We start from the raw sequence: 25857 nt of genomic DNA on the forward strand, positions 1-25857 counted from the left end.
TTTCAGGTGTTGATGGGGGTTTCTCAGCCTCTTAGGTTAGGAAGACAGAGCAGCATTAACTCACTGGAAGCATGAAGAGTCTCCACTGGAGACTGAGATTTTGCTGTAGGCAGATTTTTTTTAACAGAGTACCCTTTCTCAGTTTTGAGATGCAGCAAAGTAGAAATTAAATGTTTGGAGTAATGCAGGGAAAGAAAATTAAACTTTGTTCCATCTCCACTCTCCATTTAAATAGGTGTGACTGAAAAGTTGCTCTTGTATCCATGAAACTTTTTTAGGATTGCTTATCTGAAGTGGTTTTTGCGTGTTGTAGTAGCCTTCATATGTCCACTGTGGTCCTTCTGTTTATCCCACACCAGGCTCTTGTCTCAGTCTGACTAACCTGGAGCAGTGAGAGCTGTTCTGAGCACACTGTATAAATGTGCATCCAGATGTTTGTGCACATGTATTTGTTGTCCTAGTTATATATTACCTGAAATCCTTCTAATATTTCTGTCCTCTTTTATATTGTCATTGTGCTTCTTTGAGTTGTATCCTTTAAAATTACTTGTTTTGTTTTCCTACTTTCAAATCCACTTCTTGATCAGTCCTGAACTAGAGGTCCTGAAAAGGCAGTTGCAGTCCCATGGAGCTGTCATGGCATCCTGTAAGGATTGTACAAATTAATTTCCCCAGAGGTGAAGCTGAGCTGTCTTTGCTGAGCTCTTGAGCCTATGAACTGTAAAGGAGCATTACCTTTTAGCAGAGTAAGACAAGTTTTTATTCTTTGGCAGAAAGCTTGACTTTCCTTATTGCTGTGATTTCTTGAGTTTTAATTACATGTTGCAGTTTATCTGGGCTAATTATTGGCAGCCTCCAGGACACACATTCTTTGCTGCCTCTGTGGTATCTGCAAGATAGATCAGCTCTGCCTACTGATCCCATTTGAAACTGTCCTAACAAGAAAGGGGGTTGGTTTTCTGCCATGCTGTGAGCAGCACCCTTTTCAAGAAGGATACAGGAGAGGACATCTAGGTAGAATGGGTGAGGAAAGCCCTTTTCATGAGCAGAACCTGCATTTAAACTGCAGTGTAATGCTACCAGATGATGTGATAGCTACCTGCCATCCTCATGTCAAAATCCTTTCAAAATTTTGTTGGATACATTTTATGAGAAAATAAAGGTTTTCCCCGACCTTACATATGGAGAAACGAAGGCAGTTAAATGCTGAATTTTGCCTTCTAATCTATAGAGTGGGATTAATTTTCTATGTAGAGAAATTTGTTTTCACTCACTAAGAATCTTGTAGCTCTATATTTTCCTTCTGTCACCTCTCCAAGTGTTTGTTTGTCCTGTGTGTTTTTGGTTGCCTAGTTCAGTCATGAAAGCCAGCTACTGCCAAGTGTATTTTGACCATTTTCTATGTTGTTTTATAGAAGTCTTCCTTCTTTTAACTCAGGAATTTTTACCTTCTGTCCTACAGAACTGATGTTAGACTCGGAGTAATCTGCTTTTAGAGGCATTCTTTTTCTTTAGGAATGATTTTTTTCCCCCTGAAATTGTCTTGGCCCAGGCCTCATAGCAAGTCAGAGGGATCTGTATCCATGTTACACTAATGTCTTTTAAAACCTTTAATTCTACTCTTCTACTGCATTTATTCTGCCACTTCTTTTGAACTCTCCATCACCTTCCTCTGAACTAACATCACAGTATAAGTTATACTGAGTGTCTTACCATCTTTATTGCACTAATTTGATTACATTGTTGTACTATGTTTTTGTTTATAGCCCTAATGTGAATATATACTTTTTAAAAAATTCTCTACAGGAGCCAACTTGTATTCTTAATAAACTTCTGCTCTGGTTGTGGCTTCTTTTATGCCTGCATCATAAGAAAAATCAGATAAAGTGTGTTCTGATTAGGAAGTTGGTCTGTGATTGTTTTTAAGCTCATCATTTGTTGCCTGCAGAGATTCAGGGAACCTGGTGCTGGCTGTCCCAGGGAGCAGAGGCCCAGACAGGAAAGGGTAAAAAAGCATGAACAAATGGCATGGGTGCTGATGACACAAAGCTGTGGTGGATGTGTGCAATACAGAGGTCAAATACAGGGGGTGGTGAAGCACTCTTACCCTAATGCTGCTGTTAACACGCTGGAACTGCTGGGAGTCAGCCAGGAGCGATCCTTCCTGTGTGACACCCACATAAATGCATAACAAGCCTTCATCAGCAGTTTGCTATATGCTTTTATTTTGCCCTAGGTCAAGCACTTGAGCTCTTCCCATTCTTCTTTGTCTCTTACACCTCTTTAGTGAAGTATGCCGTGGCTGTAGCAGCACAAGAAGAGTTGATGTTTTGTGCTAATTGATGCGAACATGGTTGCATTGTGTTCACCGCTTGCTTTCTGGATGGTTAAACAGCTGGCATTCCATCTTGCCTCCTACAGGCCAAAGTAAAAGGAAAAATGATGAGGCATTATTTAGTACAGAGACTTTGAAGCCTTCTTAACAATGAAATATTCAACAGTCTGTCTGAATGGCTCAGTATTATACAGAGGCATGGGAAAATAAAAGATAGGCACTCAGAAGGACCAGTTGATTTGAATTCATATTGACAAATTAATTGACATTCCAGTACAGGCTTTGAATGAATTAAGTCATAAATGGGAGCCAGCAATAAAACTGTTGCAACTTCCAGAATGTGTTCTAACAAAAAGCTTCTTGTGGGCCGAATGTTTTCTGACAGGCAGTAGAAAATGAGTACACGTGTCTGCAGTGACACAGAAGCCCACAGCTTCATAACAGGCCCCAGTTTTAGTGACAATGATCCAGTAGGAAGGAGTAGGTGGAACAGTAAGCAGCTTGAAAATAGAGAGTGTTATTAATGCATCTGAATGGGAAAAGTGTTCCCTGTAAACTGGGTGTGAACCCAATTTTCTGTTCTGCATTGGAGGACAATTAGTAATACAGAGCAGCACCCTGGCATTCTTGACAGATCGAGCCTCAGATTTCTTGATGCACGTGTTTGTCGTTCCTGTCCATTTACTTTTGTACTCCACAAACAAATTAGCTGAAGGCTGTGTGACACTGCAGTGACAGTCCTGACTTCTATAGTAGGCCACCTGCCTGGTCTTTTTTCATGTCACCAAGTGCACCATAAAACAGTTTAGGAACATTGATATGAAAGACCAGAATAGCAGAGGTGTCAAATATTGTGCCTGGGGTGTATTGGCATGGTAGTGCAATAAGAACAAGTAGGACAGTGAAGTTGCATAAGTAAAACTGGCAGCTCCTGTGAGTGTTTGATTTTGCTGTTCTTTGCTTTATTTAGACAGGCTCATTAAACATGCTCTCTTTGGCATGTAGAGTATTTACTTTGCATATACCACCATCTTTAAGAAATTAATTAATTCTTTATGACAACTGAAATACATTACCCTAAAATGTGTTTCTGTACACAAAATCTAAGAAACAAATAGGTACAGGTTGAGATGTTTAAAGAAAATCCTTGAGAATGCAGAACTATGGGGAAATAAACTGACAAATAAGGCCCTTTGTGCATGATAAAGCCACATTTTAAAACTATTTTTGATGGTAATGCCAGAGAGAAAGGCTATGTGCTTGTTTGATTTTGGCTGCAGCAGTCCTAGGAAGAGTTGTGAATAAAAATTAATTTAACCACTTTTTTTCTTGCCTCTGAGGGTCAAAATGTAGCACTTCATTAGAAAAGTACATACTGGGGGGAAAAAAATCCCCAGTTTTCACATGAGAGCTTTTGTTAATGTTGTGCATGTGGATGTCATACCTTTTGGCTGGCATTTGGTGTCTCTTCCTTTTTTGTGCTGGTTTGTTTACATCCTGCCTCCTTCCTCGTCTCGCAGAGATCTCCTCGTTTGTTTTCTCATGACCAAGTGCCCATGAGTGTTGAGCAAAGGGCACGTCAGCTGGCTGCCCTCCTGGAGTCCAGACGTGCACTGAGGCATCAGGTGACTGCAGCCCTGCCTATCTGGTGTCCTGGAGCAGTGTGGCATTCTGGGTACAGGTGAAATCTTGGGGCAGAGAGAGAAGAAAAATCACCAAAATATGATGACCACTGCTCTACAGTCGTGTGGTTAAAACAACCGTCAAAGACTATTTTTGTCTTTATTTATAGTGTCTTTGTTTGACTTGCCATTTCTTAGCTGCCTCCTTGTTTGGCAAGTGACCCTTTCTGTTCCTCAAAACAGAATATAAACAGTGAAGTAAAAAGCAGCCACTAAACTTCAGAATAAATGCTGAAAACCAGCTGGGCTCTGGATCAAGTCATCTCACAGCGGTCATTTAGCAGTCAGTCGCTTGCAAATTTTACTTGCTTCTGGAAGCAAGAATATTCACATTTTCCAAGCTTAATTCCTGGCTCTGTAGTACTCCTCTTGTGTCCATCCTTCCTGTGCAGTTGTTTCTAATGGTAGAGCTGGCAGTTTGTGCAGATTGTCTTTGATTCCAGTGTACACTTTTGTTTTGTTTCGTTTTTGTGCCTAATTTTCTCTCCAGTCTGTTGTCTTTGGGTTATGGGAGCATGCCAGTTTGAACTGTGGTTTCTTTGGTTGCTCTCTGTTTTTAGTTATCTTCAGCAGTGCTTGGCAAACTGCAGAGTGCTTTTTTGGAAGGCACCATCTACAGAAGTGATCTTTTTTCATAACTTAACTGTTTTGAGTTAACCATCCCAAATCAAGCTGTCTTCTTGAGCTGGAGCATAAACAGTCCCAGAACTTTTGCTGGTTGGCATAACTTTTGCAAGCCCTACTAAAAAGAATTTTCTGGCATCTAGGTCACTTCACATTGCTGGGGTTTTTTTGGGATGCTGTCTTTTTCTGATGGCTAAAATCACAGAAGCTGTTTTCCAAGAAGGAACAGCAAACCTTTGGATAGATTTCAAATTTTAGCTATGAAGGCCTGAATAAGAAGACTACTTTAATCATTATGGCACCTCTTTGTTAATGGGTGCCATGACTTAATATCTCAAATAAGGCCCACAATGCTCATGTGCATTTCCTTATTCAGTTAAAATGATGACACAGAAATGAAGATCTAGACCAAAATACTTTGCTCCTAACTTTTGTAGTGCTCTCTGGCAATTTTTAAGCTCCTTCTGAACATGGAGATGCAAAGATAGAAATTATTTTTGAAATTGTCTGATTTCTCTATCGTGCAGAATTGAAAAGGAGGAGAAACTGAGAACACAAAGTAGAGGAAAGCATAAAGTGGGTAGGGCAGAGAGGAAAAAGGAAACAGATGTTGGAACACTGCAAGCAATGATGGATTATGATGTGGGATTTAAGGGAAGAAAACGAAAAATACTGAGAGAGAAGGCTTAGCAAAGTAAGGACATTTTCAGAGAAGAAACTTGATTAAATGTTGATGTACAGAAAATTCTTGTATGAACAATTATATTTACATAAATTGGGGAAATTGTGAAAGTCAAGCTCTTTTGCATTTTGCTCAGTAAATTTAATCTTGAGGTTAGCCTATTCCAAGTGGCTAAAAGTAGCTATTTTCATGGGTCATGCAGTTACATGACATTTAGTTTTCCTTTTTATAGCTAAAACCATAATTTATTTTTCAAAGAAAGCCAGTTATTTGTAATGTGCATATTTTTTTTTCTTTCCAGACTATAATTTTTAGGAATGCACAGTTTCTTCCACTGCTGTTTGTCTGATACTTCCAACATTTTTCCTATTAATATGAAGTATTTATTGGGAGATAGGCATAATCATCTGTAGAGATAATGACAAGGACATATTAGAAGACCAAATTTTGGGTTCTCCTGTGAGGAACCAGTTTCAGAAGGATGCAGGTTCTCAGTCTGTGATTTATTCTTTGATAATCAATCAGCAGATTATTTGGTATTGATTCATTCTTCTTTTGTTCAGTGTTTCTAATCTGTTTACAGTAAATTTTAGGTTGGAAATTTGCTGTTAATTACTGGAAATACATACAAACTAACTTCTTTCTCTTCTGTCCCCCAGGAGAGCAGACTTTTGGTTTATATAGTTAAAATGTAGAAGAGGTCTCACATGGCCTGAAAGATGATCTTAGTGCCTTGGGCCAGTAATAGAGAACAATGGGAGATACAGAAGGAGCAGAGGAAATTGATTTGGGGTCTTTGCCAGTGGCTTAGATGGTTGGGTTACAAGAGGTTGGACATCTGTGAAAGTAGGTAACTGCTTCCAAATGGTCCTAAATAATGTAAAACCTAATAAAGAGCAAATTTAGAATAACTACTCTGCCTCGCTAGGGAGAAAGTAAAGATACACTGGGTATTTTTCTCAAAGCTTTCCTGTAAGAGTCCTTTAAAAATTGTTCTTGATGGTAGCCAGAAAGGCCTGGGCTGGGTTGGGTTTATTTTTTTTTTTTATTTATTTTCTCTTTTCTCCTAGAAGAGAACACGTATGATTGTGTTGATGTTTATTTTATGTTTTAGCCTGAGACGGAGCCGTCTCGCCGATTCTTTGTTGACCAGTGGGAGCTCTCCCTTAGCCTCCGCTCCTCCAACCGCCCTTCCTCACCCTCCTCCGACTCCCTCCGACAGGTAGCCCTCACCTGAGCGCTCCAGGTGCACTCAGCTGCCTTTGCTTGCCAAGGACACCCACGGGACACAGCCAGGCTGGCACTGCTTCACCTGCAGAGCCTCTGTGCTTCTCCGTGCACAAAGCAGAAGCCAGAGGCAGCCCGTGCCTGGCACAGCTCGGGTGTTGCCAGCCATAAAGCAGTTTGGAACGAAATGTTTTTAACACGCGGTGTCCCTGAGAAGTTTGTGGTGCACCTCACACTCAAACCAGGGGGTTTGAGCACTGATAGTCCTTCTGGCTTTGCATTGAAGCTTTCTGGTTTTGCTTGTTGCTTTTGTTGAGGTTTTGTTGGCTAAACAACAGAATGTGTTTGTGCATATGTGGTTAATGGACAGCGTGAAATAAAAAGTGCTTTGGCTTTTTGAAAAATCGCTGAGAATTTGAACCAGTTACAGTTGTCCTATGCAAACAGCAGGAAATTGATTTGACCTAAGCTGGAGCAGGTTCTTTGCCTCCTTTTGAAAATGTTGCAGAGCATTGTATGTCTTGAAGACCATGGAAAGAAAGATAAAATGCTTCACTCAATACCCTTAATTAGGCCAGATGTGATATGTAGGCAAAAAAGCAAAACAAATCAGAAGCACACAGCCCCAAATTAAAAATTCAGCAAGTAAATTTCTCACACCAAATAGTCCAGTAGTACTGTGAGTTAATATTAACATACTCATTTTTTTAGCATGGAACTTCTTACGTGCTGGTAGAAATTTAAAGATCCTGAAGGATGTGCAGTTGAAGGTTTCAAATCAAAACTTGACCAGGGGAAGCCTGCCTCAGCTAAAAGGAAGTTTTTCCCCTGGAAATGCTTGATCTCTCTTCTAAGAAAGCCTCAAAAGCTCTGATCATTCAGAGGAAACAGAAAACTCTTGGCCAAATTATTATGATTGCCAGTTAAAAATCAATGATGAAGAAAATTTAGAAGTGAACACCATTTTAAATGTAATGTTTGACAAGATATATGTCACTGAAAAGCAACTCTGCACATACGTACGTGGAACTTGGAAACACGTGGAACTTGGGAGACTCAAAGACGAATCATTTGTTATTTCTTGCATGTAGAAATACTGCAAGTGTTCTACCTCTTGGAATGGAATCAGTAGACAGGTATAAATTCTTTCTGGGTAGAAATAAACCCTCCCCTCATTACTGCAGTGACAGAGAGGTTAAGGAATTAGGACTGTAGTGACAGCAGCAGTAATCTCTGGCTGAGCATTCCATTTTCATAATCTTTTTCCCCACAGAAGTATCCATTCTGTGATGAATCTCAGTTTCTGTGATGCTTCCTGCTGTTCTCGTGTCTGAACGTGTGAAGGTTTTAAACATTCCTAAAAGGCTAATAACCACACATATTAAATTAGTTATTAGTTGAGGGAAATAAGTGCTTTGCTTCAAGCAAGTTTTGCTATAAGTGAAAGGGGTTTTAAGATACAACTTTCCTTTTGTTATCCTTGGAATTTCACACTTGCTAGAAGCTGAGTGGCTCTCTGATCCTGTGTTAGCTAAGAATCCAGCTAGAAACATTCATAATGGTGCTTAGTCTGGAAAAGGGAAGTTGCTTGGCGTGCTCTTTGCTGCTCCGAGTCAAATCCGTGGCGTTTGCAGTGTGATTGAGCTAACATGGATGTAACCACCTCATTTTCTTAACCATATAATTATTGCCAGTGGTTGTGTTTCCTGTGAAAAACACTTTCTCCACTCCTGCAGTGATTGAATTTGGCTTGCAGACACTCATTTGGTAACACCTAAGGTAACAGCCAACTTGCCTAGACTGCTGAAAATACTGGAGGGTTTTTAGATATCCAGAGTTATGGAGTCAGTCTGTGCCCATGATGGAGAAAAGCCAAGTCATAAAGCTGTGTTCAGGGTTGAACAGATATATGTTCCAGATGTATGCAGGTATGGCTTTAAGGCATTGGATGAAGGCTCTTCCATCTTTTTCCATATAAACCTCTGTGTATTTTTAGCACTGGAAGAATTAATACTTTTGACTCACTGGGAGTTCTTTAGTTAAGGACTTTTCCCTGCTCTGTAATGCTCTGTAAATTAATTCTTTCCAGGTGCAAAGTATACAAATATACTGTTGTAAATCAGCATGTTGCATTAGACTTGGTAACATGCCTTCTAAAAGATCTTTGTTTCTGATGTCAGTTTTACCTGGAACCTAAAGTCTAACCTATATTTAGCCTCATCTTTTAGAAGGTGTCTGTACTCAAGTTTCCAGGGACAAAATACCCCACAGATGAACACAAGATCTGCTCCCTTCATCATCATAGTGTTTCTGGAACACTTAAAAAATGCAAAATGCAAGGCTTCCTGTCCGTTCCTACAGGTGATCCTGGACTGCACTGGTATTTCTGATGACACTGGCTTTGCTATTACTACTTGTCACTTTATGTTGTCCACTGTCTTGGCATGATTTGACCTCTCTGCACCTTTTCACCACCTAACCTCTCATCATTCTAGTTATTTTTTTTTTAATTTGATTCTTTTTTTCTTTTCTCACATCACTCTTGTTTCATTCAACCCATCTGGTAGAAGTACATAAAGATGTACACAGGCGGAGTGAGCTCATTGGCTGAGCAGATAGCCAATCAGCTTCAAAGGAAAGAGCAACCCAAAACCCTTCTAGACAAGAAGGAACTGGTAAGATGATGTGCTGGAGATAACATGTGTTTGTGCTTAGATGTCGTGTAGATCTCAAGTTTTGTGAGTGTCCAGTTGTTACACCACTGGTGGAATCTGTCATAGCTTTGTGAGAGATTTTTGTTTCCCTTTCTCCATCCACCCTCAGTCTTGTCCTCATTTCCTTTGCCAAATATTTTAATCTAATGCCAGGGTCCAAAGACTGGGCATAATGAATTAAGAAAGCTGTTCATAACACTTCTGCACTGCTGCTCTCTGGAGGAGACACTGGTTTTGGTAATGTAGGTCTAAGAACTGCTGTTCGAGGGTGTTCTAATGGCTTTACCTTTCTTCATATGCCTCCTTAAGTCACTGATTTCAGGGTCATCATTAATAGTACTGGTGTCCACTCATCTACCTAGAACTTGTTTTACTCCTGATATATGTAGGCATGGCTTCCTAGGACCCTTTTTCCTGGACAACAAGGTTACTTTTTGGTGTCCTGGTTAAAACCGTGAGTAGTGTCCGAGAACTGCAGCAGCATCCAGGTGCTCCCGTATCCACATAAACGAAGAGAAAAACGTGACCTTGGTGTGTGATCTCGGTGAGGCTGGGCACACACAAATTCAGCCGTCCCTGTTTGTGTCCAGGGCTCGCTCAAGAAGGAGTTCCCCCAGAACCTGGGAGGCAGCGACGTGTGCTACTTCTGCCGCAAGCGGGTCTACGTGATGGAGAGGCTCAGTGCTGAGGGCAAGTTCTTCCACCGCAGCTGCTTCAAGTGCGAGTACTGCGCCACCACCCTGCGCCTGTCCTCCTACGCCTACGACATCGAGGACGGTAAGGGAAATGGCCCTCTGCTCCCGAGGCTCCTCGCTGTCCTGGAAGCTCTTTTCTCGCTTAAAAATGATTTGGTGAATGAGGGTAACTTCCATTCCCCACACACCACCTCTCAAGGTGTTGGAGCTTCGTGGATTTCCTATGGCCAGGTCATGGCGGCAGCAGAGCAGCCAAACTCGTAGGAATTAATATAACATCATAGCGATGCCTGGAGAGGCTGCCTGGAGCAGAGGCTGGGCAGAGTTAAAGGAATAAAGGAGCGATTTATTAAAAGGCCTTCAAAGGTTACAGCTTGGGCAGTACAAGAGCCCGGCTGTGGCTCCACCCAAATGGACCCTGGGTCACGAGTTTTCACACTTTTAAAAGTTTTGGTCCATTTCCATATTGGGGTTAATTGTCCAATTGCAGCTTCAGGTTATGAAGTCCCATCCTCCCAGACTGCTCTCCTCAATTCACCATTGTTCATACTTTTGGACCCAAAGCTGCAGCAGTGTCCTTGGTTCCCAGGCTGGAAAAGGATTGTTTTGTCTGACTAAACTGTGAAGAGAACTTGCTAACGCTTTATGTGAAGTTCAGAGTCGCACACTAAGGCAGTACAGAGTCTGGAAAATATGAAATGTAAAACTTAGGGCATCATTAACAGCTGCTAGAAAGCAGGGTAAACAAATAATAACTGGAGGCTTTAAAAAGCTTTACAGGCTGAGTTTGAGGGCTAGACCTTTCACTGTCCTCATCTGACAGTATTTAAATAAAACTCCTGAGTGTTTAATATCACTTAAGAGAAAATGACAAGTTGGAGAGAAATGCGGTCAGCTTGTTCTTCTTGAAGGTACCACAACTGTCCAACTCTCTATGTTTATTTTAGATGTAATAAAATAAGAACTTCATAATCAGGGGCTGCGATAATAGGTCATTAGAAGCTAAGTTTTGTTTATATAGAAAACGTGGAACATTAAAGTTGAGTAGAGATAAGTCAGTGTTAGAGAGTGTTGTTGCAGTAGTTCCTGAAGATTCTGTAGTGACTAATTTTCTGTATCTGATAGACAAAGGAGAAAAGAATATGATTACAAAACATGCTCAATTAAAAGAATCTAACATGCTAAGAATGAAGGAAAGCTTCAGATATACCCTACAAGTCTGAGAAACCAGACAATATGGCAGCAGGTGAAACTCAGTTTATCAACAAAGTGTGCATATTGAAAGTAGTAATTTAAGATCATCCATCACTTGTGAAAAGTGATCTCCTTGTAAGGGTAACTATGTATTTACAATCTTTGTTTGAGCAGTGATTGACAAAAACATCACATTTTCTGCAGGAAATGTATGAGAAAGTATTTCAGGTAAATGTTGATTCACATCAGCAGGTATGCATTTATTTTCTTGCACAGCTGCCTGTCTTTAATCCAGTCTCAGTAGGAAAATAAGTGCAAAATGGTGTAAAACTAGTGACAAGTAAGGTGCAAAGGATTCTATTTCAGACATAATGGTGTAAAAAACGGAATAACAGGAAAAAAGTGTTAGCACTGGTATTTTTCCTACTGTTTGAGGTGAAGATGAAGTAAAAATTTTAAATTGATGTCACAGGATGACACTCCAAGATATTCTACTGCAGATTGAAATTGATGGTTATCCATTCTGTGTAACTAAGAAGAATCTTTCAATATATACTGGGTAGAAAAATGGCTGTGGAAACACCATCTGGTTTAAGGGGCAAAAACCCCTAAAATTGTGTATTCATAATGCATTATATAATGACTTTAAGTAAAGGACTTGCTGGGTTGTGAAGAGTTGAGGAAACTTAGAATCATCAAACCAGACTCCCAGTAAGGAATAGAAACCCCTTTATTGCTTGTCTGGAAGTTCAGCAGACTTGGCATGCAAGTTTAAAGGGGCCAGTGGTAATTTTGAAATCAACGTATAAAAGTAACATCTTTGTCAGAAATCAAAGTTGGGGAAAAGCATTTTTTGAGCACTCACAGGTAACTGAATATCTGACTGTCTGTTAGGCAGTAACAGACTGAGCTCCTCTGTCAGCCGTATGGGCTGAAACAGTTTTTGCCACCAGATTTTTAGTGATTCCTTCTGCAAGCATGCTTGTGTGTGCAGTTTTCAGTGAAGCAAACACAAAGCTTGGAGTTTCAGCAGGCTTATAGCATTCATTCTGAAATATTGCATGCCTAACAGTTGTGTGTGTATATGAAGGAGATGTGGCTAAACAGAAATCTGTGATATCCTATCTAGTATAATCGTTGTGAAAATGTTGCTTGTATTTCGCTCTTAGTTTTCTTTGAGAGGAAAAAAACAAAGCTATGCACACATTGTTGCTGTTCATCTAGCTGCTTCTGCAGTCAGTGTCTGGTTTTAGGCTTCAAACTCTGAGAATTTTTATGTAAGAGCTTTTCAGTTGCTGTTTATTTCAGACAGTCTCAAAAAGCAGGTTTTAGTATGAGTAAATATTAAGAAATACTTATTGAAGTAAAGAATTCTACAAAGATGTTTGTCACTTTTCCATCATAAAGCATTTTGCAAATACCAGCACAGAGAAACTAGAGGAAGAGGCAGAGGTCAGAATGTGTGTTTGGAATGCATTGGCAAAGCTCTAGGAATGGGATAGCAGTGGAGAGTGCTATGGGCTGCACATGCCACACAGGATACACTGACAAAGGTACAGTGAAGATAATTATGAGGCATCAGTTTGCTGCTTTTATTAGTACCAGTAGTAATTGCATGATGGTATTGCTAATGCTGCTTTGTCTTCCTGACAGTGCTCAGTTACCAGTGAAAAACCTCTCTAGACTTCTGGGGTGTTAGTAAAACCAGCAGGATCACAAAAGGTCTTATTTGTGAAAATGAGTCATTGTCCTTTTTACAAGTAGCCACTGTGCATTTTGAGAGATGGTTCTTTGGGAGTTAACACTGTCCTCTCCCACTTTCCTCTGCTGGTTGTATTCATTCTTGCTTTTTCCAAAAGTGCTTCTGCCAGCTTTTCATGTGATGATTTCTTTGTTCCTCACACACTGCCGCATTGTTAGCATGTGATGCCACACAAGCCTCACAGCTTTGCTTTGGTGTTTGATAGGATTTTAAACTAAATGGCTGTCAGGCACCCAATGGAAAAGAGCCTAGTTACAAGGGGAGAGAGCAGGGCTGGGGCTAAAACTTCAGCCAGTGTTTGCCTCTGCATATAGTGAAGAAATGAGAGAGAGCAACGGGAGTGGCAGCAGAAAATAAGTTGCAGTGAGATGGACATTTATATTGTGCTAAATTCCTGTGTTCCTGTTGCTGACCATCATTTGTGTTTTATCTGCAGGTAAATTCTACTGTAAACCTCACTACTGTTACCGAGTCTCTGGTTATGCTCAGAGGAAGAGGCCAGCAGTGGGTCCTCTGTCAGGAAAGGTAACTCATTATTTTCATCTAACGTGCCGTGAAAATAGATTTTGATTCTTAACATTGAGAAAGTATGTGTGATGGTTTGGGGTTTTTTCAGAAAGTAGAAAAATTCAGAATGCATTTAGTTGCTTTATCTATCATGAAAGCTTACAGTCCAACTAAATCTTATTTAAAAGCAATTCCTCTGCTTAGTACTACTACTCTTTTCATGGTACTTACTATAAAATAATGTGCTATCCCATTCAAAGCAGAATTTTGATTTGTTTTTCTTGTCAGCTGAAGTACTTTCTCAGTGTATGCTGAGACTAAATGAATAATGTTACCAGTTCTGGTTTTTCTTTGTTTCTCCATGGTTTTACTTAAGATGAAACAAATTGTTTGCGTTTCCTTTGAAACATAAAGTTCTACCCCACTTGCATAAGCTATGAAGATCACATGCCTTCATTTCTGAAGGTCTGCTGTGTGTTAACAGGAACCTGCATGAAAAGACAGAATATCCCCTTTCCTGCACTATCATAACAGAAGTATTTGTGCTATAAATATCAGATGAAGAGACACTCTGTAATAAAGTCCCTCAGCTTTTGTTGTTATAATCCAAGGCACCTAATTTTTCTCCTCAAGCCCCTTTTCAGTATTTTCACATAGTCTGAGCAAGCTACATGCTGGTTTCTTAAGTTCTGTTAAGCTTGCATGCTGCAAACTGCCCTTGTCCCTTGAATTATATTTTCCTTTGTGCCTGCCCTTCTGCCTGATTCTCAGGTGTTATTGCAGTACAAGCTGGAGCTGTACTCCTTTTTGGAAGGATAATGGATCCATCCCAATACTTCCTGCCAAAAATAAAGACTAAAAATGGTACCTGTTTTATTTCCCTGAGGAGCAGACTTCAGGGATCTTACAGCTGGCTATCCAGTTTGTTTTTCAGAGCTTTATTAAAGCCTTAAATTGAGAAGGAACATGCTTGTTTTTCAGACCTTGCCTTACCTGATGGTTGCGGGGTATCTCAGCTCCTCGCTCGGCGTGTTCAGTGCTCACAGCAATTCCAATTTTAACATGAATTTAACTTCCCCCACCTTCTTCCAGGACACCAAAGGACCTCTGCAGGACGCCATGGCCAGCGATGGGAGCGGACGGGCCAACAGCATCCCCACCTCAGCAGAGAGGGCCCCAGGTAGCTCCGCTTCCTTCTTTAGCAGGGTGGTGCAGTGCTCGCTCGGCCTCGTGGCCAGAGTTAGGGTGGTGAGCCAGCGCCTGCACAGCACAGTCTCCTCCATTGGGCACCACGTAGCCCAGAACCCTCTGGACTCCTTTTTCATGTGTCAGCTGCTGGCATTTGGGGTTCCCTTTCTCTATGTCCAGTCAGAAGTTCTCGGGCAGATCCTAGGGGAATTCTGTGGGCAGCCTGCTGACCAGTGAGAATTAATGTCAGCCAACTTGGAGCTGTGTAACTCGTTTGGTTTTTGCCGTGCCATGTGAATTTTGTGTGCTACGTGGAAATCTCAATATATTATTTTGCACTGTGGCTTTGGGGCCTAGATGTTCTCAGTTCTTTCAAGGACATTATTTGAAAGAATACCAGGAAAACACAGATTCCCAGTTGAGGGTCTCCTCTGAGTCAGCCCAGATAAAGAGCCCTGTAATGTATGCAGCTCAATGTCAGTGAAATTAAAAGTTTTTATGAAGCACTGGAATAGCTCACAAACTGGATTTCTGTGTTTTCCTGAATTCTGGGTGTGGTTTCTCGTTCTCCCAAGCTTCTCTTTATTAATCTGGTACTTGAATGGGAAAGATCCCATTACCTTTGGATTGTGTCTCCTTTGGAATTCTGGGTGTCTGACAGCTAATGGGATTGGATTCCTTAAACCCCTTGAATTTCGTGGTGCTGGCAGGTCATGGTGCTCTTCCCTCTGCCAGCATCTGTGCTGCTCCTGGCCATGGCTTTGGGAATGGGGTGGTGAATGCGTGTGTCTTACTGTGACATAGTTTTCCCTTTTAACTTGAAATTCTAATTCCTTCTAACATGAGAGAAGTGTCTGTGCTACAAATGCTCGTTTGCCCAGCCCCCAAGTGCTCATTTTGTGATGTCAGAAAAAGGAAGAAATATTAATTTCTAGTACTTGTTCCAGAAGATTATGAATAAGCTAAATCACCTGCTTTTAGAAAGGGAACATACTTAGAGCAATCCTTTGAGAAAAGAATGTTTTCATAGTGCCAGTTGAGAAGACCTTAACAACCCAGGAGCAGATAAAAATCATGGTGTTTGTTGACATTGTATTATTATACAAGTGTTTCTAAGATTGTAACTGAATGCAATCTGATGGAAATTTATCCTTAGTGTGTTGATTTTTGGAGTGTAGTTACTTTCAAGATTTCTTCTTTTGTGTGTGTGCAACTTCCATATGGCAAAAGTGAGAAAAGGGTAGGGAAGAATGATATTTGCAAAATGCTATGGACAGATGTGTGAACTACAGCATTTTTTGCATAACTGGATAGATTTAAAACTGCTTTCTCTGAAAGTGATTTTTTTTTTTTTTTTTTAGCTTGGAGCATATTCTTAAAGATGAATAGAAAAAATATTTATTGATGCACAGGGCAACTGATGTGAGCATAAGGTGTTTTGTGGAGCAAAGCTGTAGATGATGATAATTGGGAGGAGGAGATTTGAATTAACATTTATCAATTAGTTTATCACAGCAACTGCTGGCAGAAAATCTTTGGTTTAGTCCTTCCAACAAATCAAATTTAATTGCTTTTACAAAGGAACATTCAGCAAATAGCACCTAAATGATCACTAAGTAGCACAAACAATTGGCATAGTTTGTGATAAACTTCTATAAATCAGACAAAAATCAGCTATAAATCAGATGTCTCCTTCTGTAGTGGTGGCACAATCCTGTAGCAGCACTGTAGTAGTTCCAGAGGAGTAAGATGGAACAGACACCGTTTTGTCTAATGACAAAACTTGAAATCTAGGGCTCCTTCTGTTTGCTTTCTGCTTTTTAGAGCAGCATATAACTGTAGCATAATGTTCAGAGCTTTTGGACCTTTTAAAGCTTTGCCCCTTGCAGTGCCCTAAGTGCATTAGGACGTGCTCAGCTTAGCTGGGTCACCTTTCAGGCAGGGCATTGTGGAGCATTCTCATGTGTGCATGGCAGAAGTACATTCAGTGGTAGAAGAGGTGAGCAGTGCCTCTGTTGTGCTAAAGAAATACCATTAGTGGCTGAGTTTCATTTTCTTTGTGCAGTATGATTTAAATAACTTTGGAACTACTGACTGACTTTGCAATGGTTAAGAAGCAGGAGGAAGCAAAATGCAATGTACTTTAAAAACAAGCCACAGTGGCACTAAAGGCAGGTCAGTTCTCTGTTAGAGTAACAGTCATGTCCTATAGGTGCCTGCCTTCAGCTCCCCTCCTTGCTGGGCAGCTAGGTCAGGAAACCTGTGGTGGGTTTTACAGTTACTTATGGTTTGAAAAAACAAACCTTTTTGAACTACCAAGCTTATCTATACAGTGGAAGAACAGGATATTATTTCTGAATAATCAAAAGGAGTCTGTAAGATTACATCTCAGTATAACTCCTGAATTTAAACTATTTGTGTGTATTCCTTCTTGCAAGCTTTCACTGTAGCCTAGACAAATAACTCGAGCAAAAACCTGTCTGAGATGAAGACAGAGGTCTGTTTCCTAGCCTCCACTTCATCCATCTGGTCACTCACCTAGAACAGGTCATACATCTGAAAGTGTTTTACTTCCTTTAAGGCAAGATCACCAAATGGAATTTGGCAATAGTGATTTCAGGCCCTGAGGTCTGAACTAATGCTCAGTAGTGAGGTAGGTCTTGGTGTAGAGTGTTAGTTGTCTCTAAAAGGATTAAGTAAAAGCAGAAAAGCATGTAACATGCTCAGGTTTGATATTTGGTGGAGATGCAAATATAGCTTAGAAGGCAAAGGGAAGGTGTACAACAGTTACATCCATTGTGGAATATATAAAAAGGCAGCCATTTAAAAATTTTAGACCTGAGACTTAAATTCAGCCCTGAGTTACCAAAAGTGCTTTTTTTCAGGGAGCTTTATGGTGACTCATGCTTTTTAGTAGTTGCCATGAAATCCCAAATGGATGTAAATTGCATGGGTTTTCTCCCTACATTCACTGCCCCCTTTGCTATATCACCAAACCTTTTTTAGCCAGCTTAATGCTTAAAATATATTCAACCACAGAACAGCCTTCAGCAGGTTTAGCCAGACGAGGTGAGATTGGTCACAACAAGCCCTTCCTTGTGCTGTCACTAACGTGTTTGGCACGGATTAACCTTGCTAAAGATGTCAGTCCCTGCCTGGGTGGCCACGGTGCTGGCTGGCATGTGGTGAGTTCTGTCTGTCCCGTGTCCAGCGGTGCTTGCAGGGCACAGTCTGTGATCAGCAGGATGAGGTTTGCTCAGCAGTCAGCTGGAATCACCCTCTTTGTGAGAGGTTTGCAGGGAGCCTGCGTGGCTTCTGCCCTGCTGCCTGCAGGGGAGGTTATGGCCAAACTGGCTTCTGGAACCCTTCAGTGTGGGAAGTGGCAACAAGCTTTTGAGCAGTGGCTGCCATTCTCTCTGGGAAAGGGAAGTTGGGGACAGCTCTTACTGTGCTTTTGGTCCCGCTGAACTGTGGCATGCTTGTTGTAGATTCTGTAACTTTCTCTGTACCTTGTCTGCCTGTTTTTCTCTATCTTCTGCATTTGCCTTTGTGCCAAAATGCTGCTGTTGCCAAGAAAAAAAAAAAACAAAACAACTGGACAAAAAACTTTTTGCTTTTCAACTGTCTCTCCCTTTGATAATCTGTAACTGCTGTGTCTTGGATTTTTTTTTTAATATAATTTGCAGTACTTTATATGGTTTTAATGTGCTTTTAATGCAAATGCTGTTCTTCTGTTTGTTCTAAAGGTCTGTAAGAACGTTTCTGAATTTTCAGCTCTTTCTTGACAGATGGACTTGGAACAGTCTTTACCCCTATCAGCTTTATGATAAGCTCCTTGGGGTGATGTTAGCCAGCAATGTTTTGCTGTAAAATATTTCCCATTTCAGGCTCATGTTTTCACAACAATGCATTTCTGTCCCTATCAGCAATAGGAAATTCATAAAGGAAAGACTGCCTAGGGAAACTCACACTTGTACAGCAATAAAAGGCACGTCATGAGATCTTTTGCTTTAGTTACTTGACCTGTGAAAGATTAAGAAATCAAACATAAGCAATAGGACGAAAAACTGAAAAATGCAATACAAACTAGAGGTAGTAGGACTTGTGCTTTAATATCACACAAATACATGGTGTATATGATATAGGTATGCAGTCTGAAAAGTTAAAATCCTCCTATGGATGTGCCTTAATGGTTTTCAGGGAGAAATATTCAGAGCAAAGCCCTTCACAGTAGACCCTTAAGCAAGTACTGTTGTATATAGCAAGCAATATAGATGAGGAAGGTCTTTTGCTGACCTGGAGAGCTAGGAAAGAGTGGCTGTTTCCTCTAAATGGCATGTCCTTTAAAGTAAATTATCTGAACCACGTTTGGAAAAGGATCTTAAATGTCTGTACAAGTATAAGTATTTTTGAATGCATCCAATATTATTTGCACACAATTCAATGTTGTGTCTGAAAAAATACAAATATATATTTCTATTTAGGAATAAGCTTCTTGTTCATGAACGTTGCCTCTGTTGTTCAGAAGCATTGCCTCTTCACCGTTCTGCATACATTGAACATGCCTTACTCGTGAAAATGATTTATTGCTCAAAGCAATACTGTTTGCTGTGCAAACAAACATCTTGATGAAATCTTCTACTTGGTCACTTCATTACTATTCACCTTTGGGTTTTGTTTTTGTTTTAATTTGGTCTAGTTTAATCATCTAATTATGGACGATAACAGCAAACAAATTCTGTGACGTGACATTCTGTTTGAGGTGCCTTCATTTTAAACCACTGAAGGTTTACAAAGATATCCCACTCTTTTCCCTAACAAAAATTAAAAAAAAAAAAAAAAAAAAAAAAAAAGGAAAATATCCATATTTCAGGATGCACCACCAAATTGGGATGAAAGCTGTTTCCTCTGCTCGTGTGCCTTGAATATTGTCTGTTCTGTTTGGAGGAGCCATGGTGGTGTGTTTAGCAGGACTTGGCACATGATTCTGAACCCTTTTTTGGGGTATCACACAACTGCAGAGAGATCTGATGGAAGATTGACTTCTCTCTGAAACATTTACAGTGTTCAGTACAAACTTAAGAAGCAGACCCTGTATTTTTGGAAGCTGAGGAGAGTGTACAGGTTGCCTGATTAGAACCAGGGTTCAGTGCCCAGTGAATCATCTCTCAATAAACAAGCCAGGAATCTGTTAGGATAAGTGCTTGACTGTTCCCAGTCCATCATGTTCCTTTTCAGTGTTCTTATCAGGATTTGGGTGGCTTTGGCATAAAGGAAAGGAAAATGCTAAAGGATTGGCAATTTGAAGCCCAGAAAATTTGGAAAGGAAAAGATGTGGTGGGAAGGTTATTTGTTCTTAAGAGTAGGAGATGCTGCTGACCTGATGGAGTTTCACTGAAAAAATCCTGAAAAACGTTTTGAGGACTGAGAAGGATAAATACAAAACAACAGTGTGCTGAGTTTGTGCTCGTGGCTGGATCCTGCTAAGAACACTTTTTTCTTGGGAGTTACTGGGCTCCCAACTCCTCCTCTCTCTCTAGCTTTCAGACCTGTAGACTTGTGCCACTGGAATATTTGTTGTTTGTATGTGTATATTCTGGAGGGTGATATGAATTTTTCTGGGCACTTTAAGAGCTTCATTGAATATTTTTGTGTCTTAGAAAAATAATATTAAGTTTGTGTGAAAGAGTTGGATTTTTTTTTTTTAATTACTGAATTAAAATGTCTGTTTTTTTGAAAAGTGGAATCTGAGTAATACTATTTTGAGGTTGCTTCCCTCAGAGAAAAGGAGGGGACTGTGCATAAAATAAGTTCAGTGCCAGATAATGTTCAAGTGAGATGATTTAGTGCTCAGAAAGGCTTCATGTCTCCACTGTATAGCCCCTTTGAAGACTTTGATTTATGCAGTTGTTTTTAACCTGTTTTTGTTTTGGGTGTGTGTGTCTCTGAATTATGTAACATGTGGTTTCCCTGTTGCTGTGAAATTGAGATTTTTTTTGTTCAACTGTGTGAAATGTTCAAGGGAATAAATTCCAAACAAACTTCAGGTTTCTGAGTTTTTCTTTGTCCTCCCCCTTGTCCCTCCACTGGTTCCAGGTGAGGGATGCTGCAAGGGGATACAGAATTGGGGGACAGTGGAATGAATAGATCTAGCAAGCTCAAATACAACAGCCATTTGGGGAGCTCTGTGGCATGTGCCATCTATCACTGCCAATTACTACTTTTCAGGCTCTTTCTGTATTGTGGTGGTTTTCTTTTAGATTTTGCTGTTACGTTGTGGTTTGCTCGGAGTGCAGGGCACACGTTGCACAGACAGCATGACCTGCTGAGCACCTCCTTGCTAGATGTTCTACTGCCTTGGCAAAGCTGACTTTGGACAGATGTGCTCCCAGCATTGTGGCTTCAGAGAGTTTGGTGTCTTTAGGAGGTTGTTTTGTGTGGCTTGCTGTGGGCCAGAGGTCTTTGTGATGCTGTGTGAGCAAGGCAGTCACACCCATGGGAGAACAGGGACCAGAAGTGTGACAGGTAAGGGTCGTGACAGGCTCTGGTTCCTCTGCTTGGTGTGGATCTGCTGTGGTGGTGGGATGTTTTGGTGTGATGAATAGACAGAAAATGAGTGAATGCTAAGCTTTGTAGCCAAGTGCTGCATCTTGTGTTCTAGCAGGACTGTTGTCTTTTCCACAAGGAGGTGACCTGCCTTCCTCAAGACCCTTAAGAGCCTTTTCTGTGATGTTCTCACCAGGACAAACAGACCTGGATCATAGTTCTGAGCTGCATTTTCCTGGTCTCAAAAATACAATGGGTTAGTCTACATTAGGGACTTGTTCTGTATTTTTTTCTCAGATGCTTCACCTGCTTTCAACTCCACCATCTGCAGCTAAGAGCTGGTTAGAGCAGATGATTTTTGAAAATTCAATTGTGAATGGTATTTGGCTGGAGTAGATTACATTTAAATGGCAGGTCACAGAACTACAACCACAAACCAGTTCTGGTCTATGTAAAATTTCCTTCTGTGGAGGGAGGCAATTGCTTTATGCCTTTGAAATTGCCTGTAGTTTTTCATTACTGTGTTAAGCAGTGCCAGTTTTGAGGTTAAGATGGGCCTTCAGTTCTGAGGAGGGGCCATGAGCATTCAGTGCAAAACTTCATATGCTGGTGCATGAACTAGAAATGTCACTTTGATGTACCACTCCAACAGCCTCCACTGTTCTGTATCAGGAGAGCTGTTAACTCTGCAGTTACCTATGTGCTCTCCAGAAATCAAATGTTTGCTTCATGAATTAAGAAAAAAAAAAAAAATAAAAGGATGAAAGGAGGTGCATTCTAGAGATTGCCCCATCAGAGAAGAAATCAGACCTCCTTGCTGTACCAATACAGGAAGCTGTGTTTTCAGCTAAAACTTGGAGTAACCAAATGTGGCAGTGGTAGGAGAGACAACCCTCACCTCAGTTCTCTTTTAAGTCTACACAGTTACCTCACACTTTCTGTTTCTGTGCCTGTGGTTCTTCTCTAGTGTCATGACTTCTGTAACAGGGGCAAAAAAGTGTAAGAAGGTACTTCTAAAATAATGAGTGAATAATAATTAATACAAATTAAAACAAGGGGGTTATAGTTTTACCACCTGCTTGTGATCAGCAGTGTAATTTATTAAGATATGTAGTTGGTGATGTATCTTAAAATGCAAGAAATAAGGGGAGAAAACCAAATTAAAAAAACAACCAAACAAAAACAAACAACCCCAAAACAAAACAGCACCCAAACCAAAAATAACAAAACAAAAAGCCACAAAGCCAAAACAAATAGTAATAATCTCAAGGGAAGGAGCAGATAATCCAGAGTCAACTTCAAAGCTATTCTCCTGCTTTTTGGATGTGTATTTATGAAGGAAGGTGAATTAGATGAGCTGATCCTTACAATGTGGAGTTTAGCTTGGGCTTTCTCAACAAAACTGGGCAGATGCTCTTTAAGGATGAGATGGCACTTCTGTGCCCTGTTTAGTTGCTTACATCTTCTCTCAAAAATGTATGTTTAGTCTGACATTTCTCATGTTTGCTGTCATCCCAAAGGCTGTGTTTGCTTTTTTAGGAAAATTTCATAATCTTCCTTTCTGCTGTTACAGACATTTATCTGATGGCTTGAGGGTAGAAGTGTTTAAAAATAGGAATTTTTTACCCAAGAGAGGTTTTGAATACTTCCAGGCTGATGTGAAAACACATCAGAACTGATGTGTAAACTATTTTTAATTAGTAATAAGTCTTTTGAAAGCTTGCTTCCTGGAACTGTGCCAGATTTTTAATATAACTATCTACATATATAATTGCAAGAATTTTCCTAGTTTTAGGAAAAATTTCCACTAAGGTATGAAACTCTGGATTGCTTGGAATATTCAATTGCTTTGTAATATTTACACAAGAATATGTGGCATAAGTGTAGATAATAGAAAAATATGCAACAGAATGAGGGAGCAGATGTTGAACCTTTTTGGAGTATATGGATCTTTTACTTGTGACAAGTATTCCCCACTATATTTTCCTGTAACTGCCAGCCTAAGATTTCAGCCTGTTCCATTTGCAGCACCTGATAATTTTAACACAAACAGTCGAAATTAGGTAAAGCCATGCTTAGTATCTAAATGTATTGAGAGATCCAGTGATTATGGAAATCTCTAGGACATTGCCTCAAAAGAGATAGTGGTTATTAGCTCAGTAAAGAGAAGGAAGATAGCTGTTCACAGGTGATGTTTTGAATCTGATCACAAATTGAACAGGAGCCTGAAAACATTGCATTCCACACTTTTATTATGCTTGATAAAATTTCAGATTTCTGATGGGTGGTTCTTTAGCAAGATCAAAATATTGTCCATTGTCCCATGTGGATCTAGAAGTATCAGTTTCTATATAAAATAAGCAAAATCTGTCCTGAAAGATTCATAGAATGAATCATAGGATGGTTTGGGTTGGAAGGCACCATAAAGATCATTATGTTTCAACCCCCTGCCCTTGACAGGGACACTTCCCACTAGACCAAGTGGCTCAAAGACCTGTCCAGCCTGACCTTGAGCACCTCCAGGGATGGGACATCCACATCTTTGGGCAACCTATGCCAAGGTCTCACCACCCTCACAGTAAAGAATTTCTTCCTGATATGCAATCTAAACCTACCCTCTTTCAGTTTAAAGCCATTCTCCACTGTCTTACTGCTCCATGTCCTTGTAAAACGTCCATCCTCAGCCCTTTAGGTACTGACTGAGGCCTCCACAGAGACTTCTCCAGGCTGAAAACCTCAACTCTCTCAGCCTTTCCTCGCAGCAGAAATGTTTCATCCCTCTAATCACCTTTGTGGCATCCTCTGGGCTTGCTCCAACAGATCCACCTCCTTCTTACCTTGGGGCCCCAGGGCTGGAGGCAGCACTCAGGTGGGGTCTCACCAGAGCAGAGGGGCAGAATCCCCTCTCTTGCCCTGCTGCCCACAGTGCTTTGGATGCAGCTCAGGATATGTTTGGCCTTTTGGGGTGTGAGTGCATGTTGACAGGTCATGTTAAGCTTCTCGGGTCCTTCTCCAAACCTTCTCCTGCATCAGGCAGTTCTTCATCCTCCTGGTCCCTGGCTTTGCCTTCTGTGATTTGAGCCGTGTGCCTGGAGCGTTTGCCAGTGAAGATTCCACTCCTGCTTTTAGGTGGAAATAGCCTTGGTTTGGCTTGGTGTGATTTGGGGATCACCTGTCTGATCCCTCACAGTGAAATGAGAGATTGCAGAGGGATTGCAGATTGTGTTTGTGCTACAGACGAGTGGCAAGAGGTCGATGCCACAATGAATAAATTATACCAAGTGTTATGTAGTGGATAGGATAGCAGAGGCTTTCTTTGTAACAACATAAAAGGGGTCATTGTTTGGATCATAACTGGACAATCAGTCTTAAATATTAATTTGTAAGTTACTTAACAAAAATAAAGAGACTGCTTCACTCAAAAAGTGGGAAACCTCATTAACCAAGGTCATGGTGATTCTAAAATCTAGTGTGGCCTTTTCTTTTCCTTTTTCTCCCTGCCAGTCTCTGGATGTGCCTCATCAAGATGTGCCTCATCAAGAACCCAGGTGGTTCTTTGAGGTACCATACCTTGAATAGCTTCCAGAACAAAATTTATGCCTACAGAGTAATGTTATTTTATCCTCTTCAGCCTTCCCACACTCAGCTTCTTTCAGAAAATGGAAATGAGACCAGACAATATATGATAGAGCTGATCTAAATACCAGGGAGAGCTCTGACATCCTAGATGATACCAGCAAAATGGAGAATGATTGGTAATAGGTTACTGACTTATCAATGCTCCTGAGTGATTAACAGGCTTAAAATCCCTGCATAACTTGTATTGTATCTCTAGTACTGGAAACCCATTTGGGCAGCAGTAAAAGTTAATTTCGTACAAACATAAAGATTTTCTTGCCAGAAGAGATGTAATAAGGAATATTGAGCTTAACAGTGTTCCCTGGAGCTTGGATTAGGTGACCTAATACCTCCTTTCCCCTGATTCTCTTCTCCACCCACCAGTGACAACACTGGCCACTTTCCAGGAGTCAAAAATAGCCATACTCCTGGGTGATTCTATACCTCTGCTGTAAAAAAGGCAACTTTTCTGTATTGTTAAACCACATACTGAACTCCCAACCTTCATTACATACTGCTGCTGCTTCATGCATCTGCATATGGGGAGCACTATTCCTCAAACATAACTTACACTGTGAGTTAGATGAATTTCTATTTGTTTCCAAGACATAGGTATGAATTACAGATGACCTTGATCTTAAACTGGCTAATTACATTCACTTCTGGTTGCTTCCAGTAAAACCAGAGAAAGGTCAGATCAGTGCAATTGCCAGCTGTTTCTAAACTCAGCCCTACTGATGCAGTTAGCAACTGCTTTGTCAGTGTCTGTTTTGGGAATTCCAGAAGTCTGTTTTAACAAAAATAATGGGGGGAGTGGGGCAAAACATTGCAACACTCATAAGACAGGTGTGTGAGTTTTCAATTTCATTCATTAATTTTCACTGCTATGAAGAGAACAAACTTCCACATTTATGGACAGTATCTGAGAATGGAGAGCTTAATTCTAGTGGGACATTGTGGAATGTGTGGAGGAGGACTTACACCTTCACATGTTTGTTTCTGGGGTGTCTGTTTCAGAATCCTTCAGTATTTTAGCTGTCACCTGGTCCTATGCACATTATAATGGTTTGGGGGGGGGGCTTT

The 25857-nt window shown here is 40.6% G+C and overlaps 1 protein-coding gene across 4 annotated transcripts in view; it reads left to right on the forward strand.

The window, feature by feature from the left end:
* The window catches only part of MICAL3 (microtubule associated monooxygenase, calponin and LIM domain containing 3), a 107610-nt gene that overhangs the window by 25908 nt on the left and 55845 nt on the right, over positions 1-25857 (forward strand). For 2 of the 4 annotated variants that reach the window (XM_053977020.1, XM_053977024.1), the window contains 3 exons: positions 9855-10041; positions 13352-13440; positions 14515-14602. In XM_053977020.1, coding sequence (XP_053832995.1) covers positions 9855-10041; positions 13352-13440; positions 14515-14602 — 364 coding nt within the window. Of the gene's footprint in view, positions 1-1948; positions 2006-3855; positions 3961-6437; positions 6546-9117; positions 9226-9854; positions 10042-13351; positions 13441-14514; positions 14603-25857 lie in introns of all 4 variants that reach the window. The other 2 variants (XM_053977023.1, XM_053977022.1) reach the window with 2 other exon arrangements.

Source organism: Vidua macroura, chromosome 5, assembly GCF_024509145.1.
Source record: "Vidua macroura isolate BioBank_ID:100142 chromosome 5, ASM2450914v1, whole genome shotgun sequence".
NCBI lineage: Eukaryota > Metazoa > Chordata > Aves > Passeriformes > Viduidae > Vidua > Vidua macroura.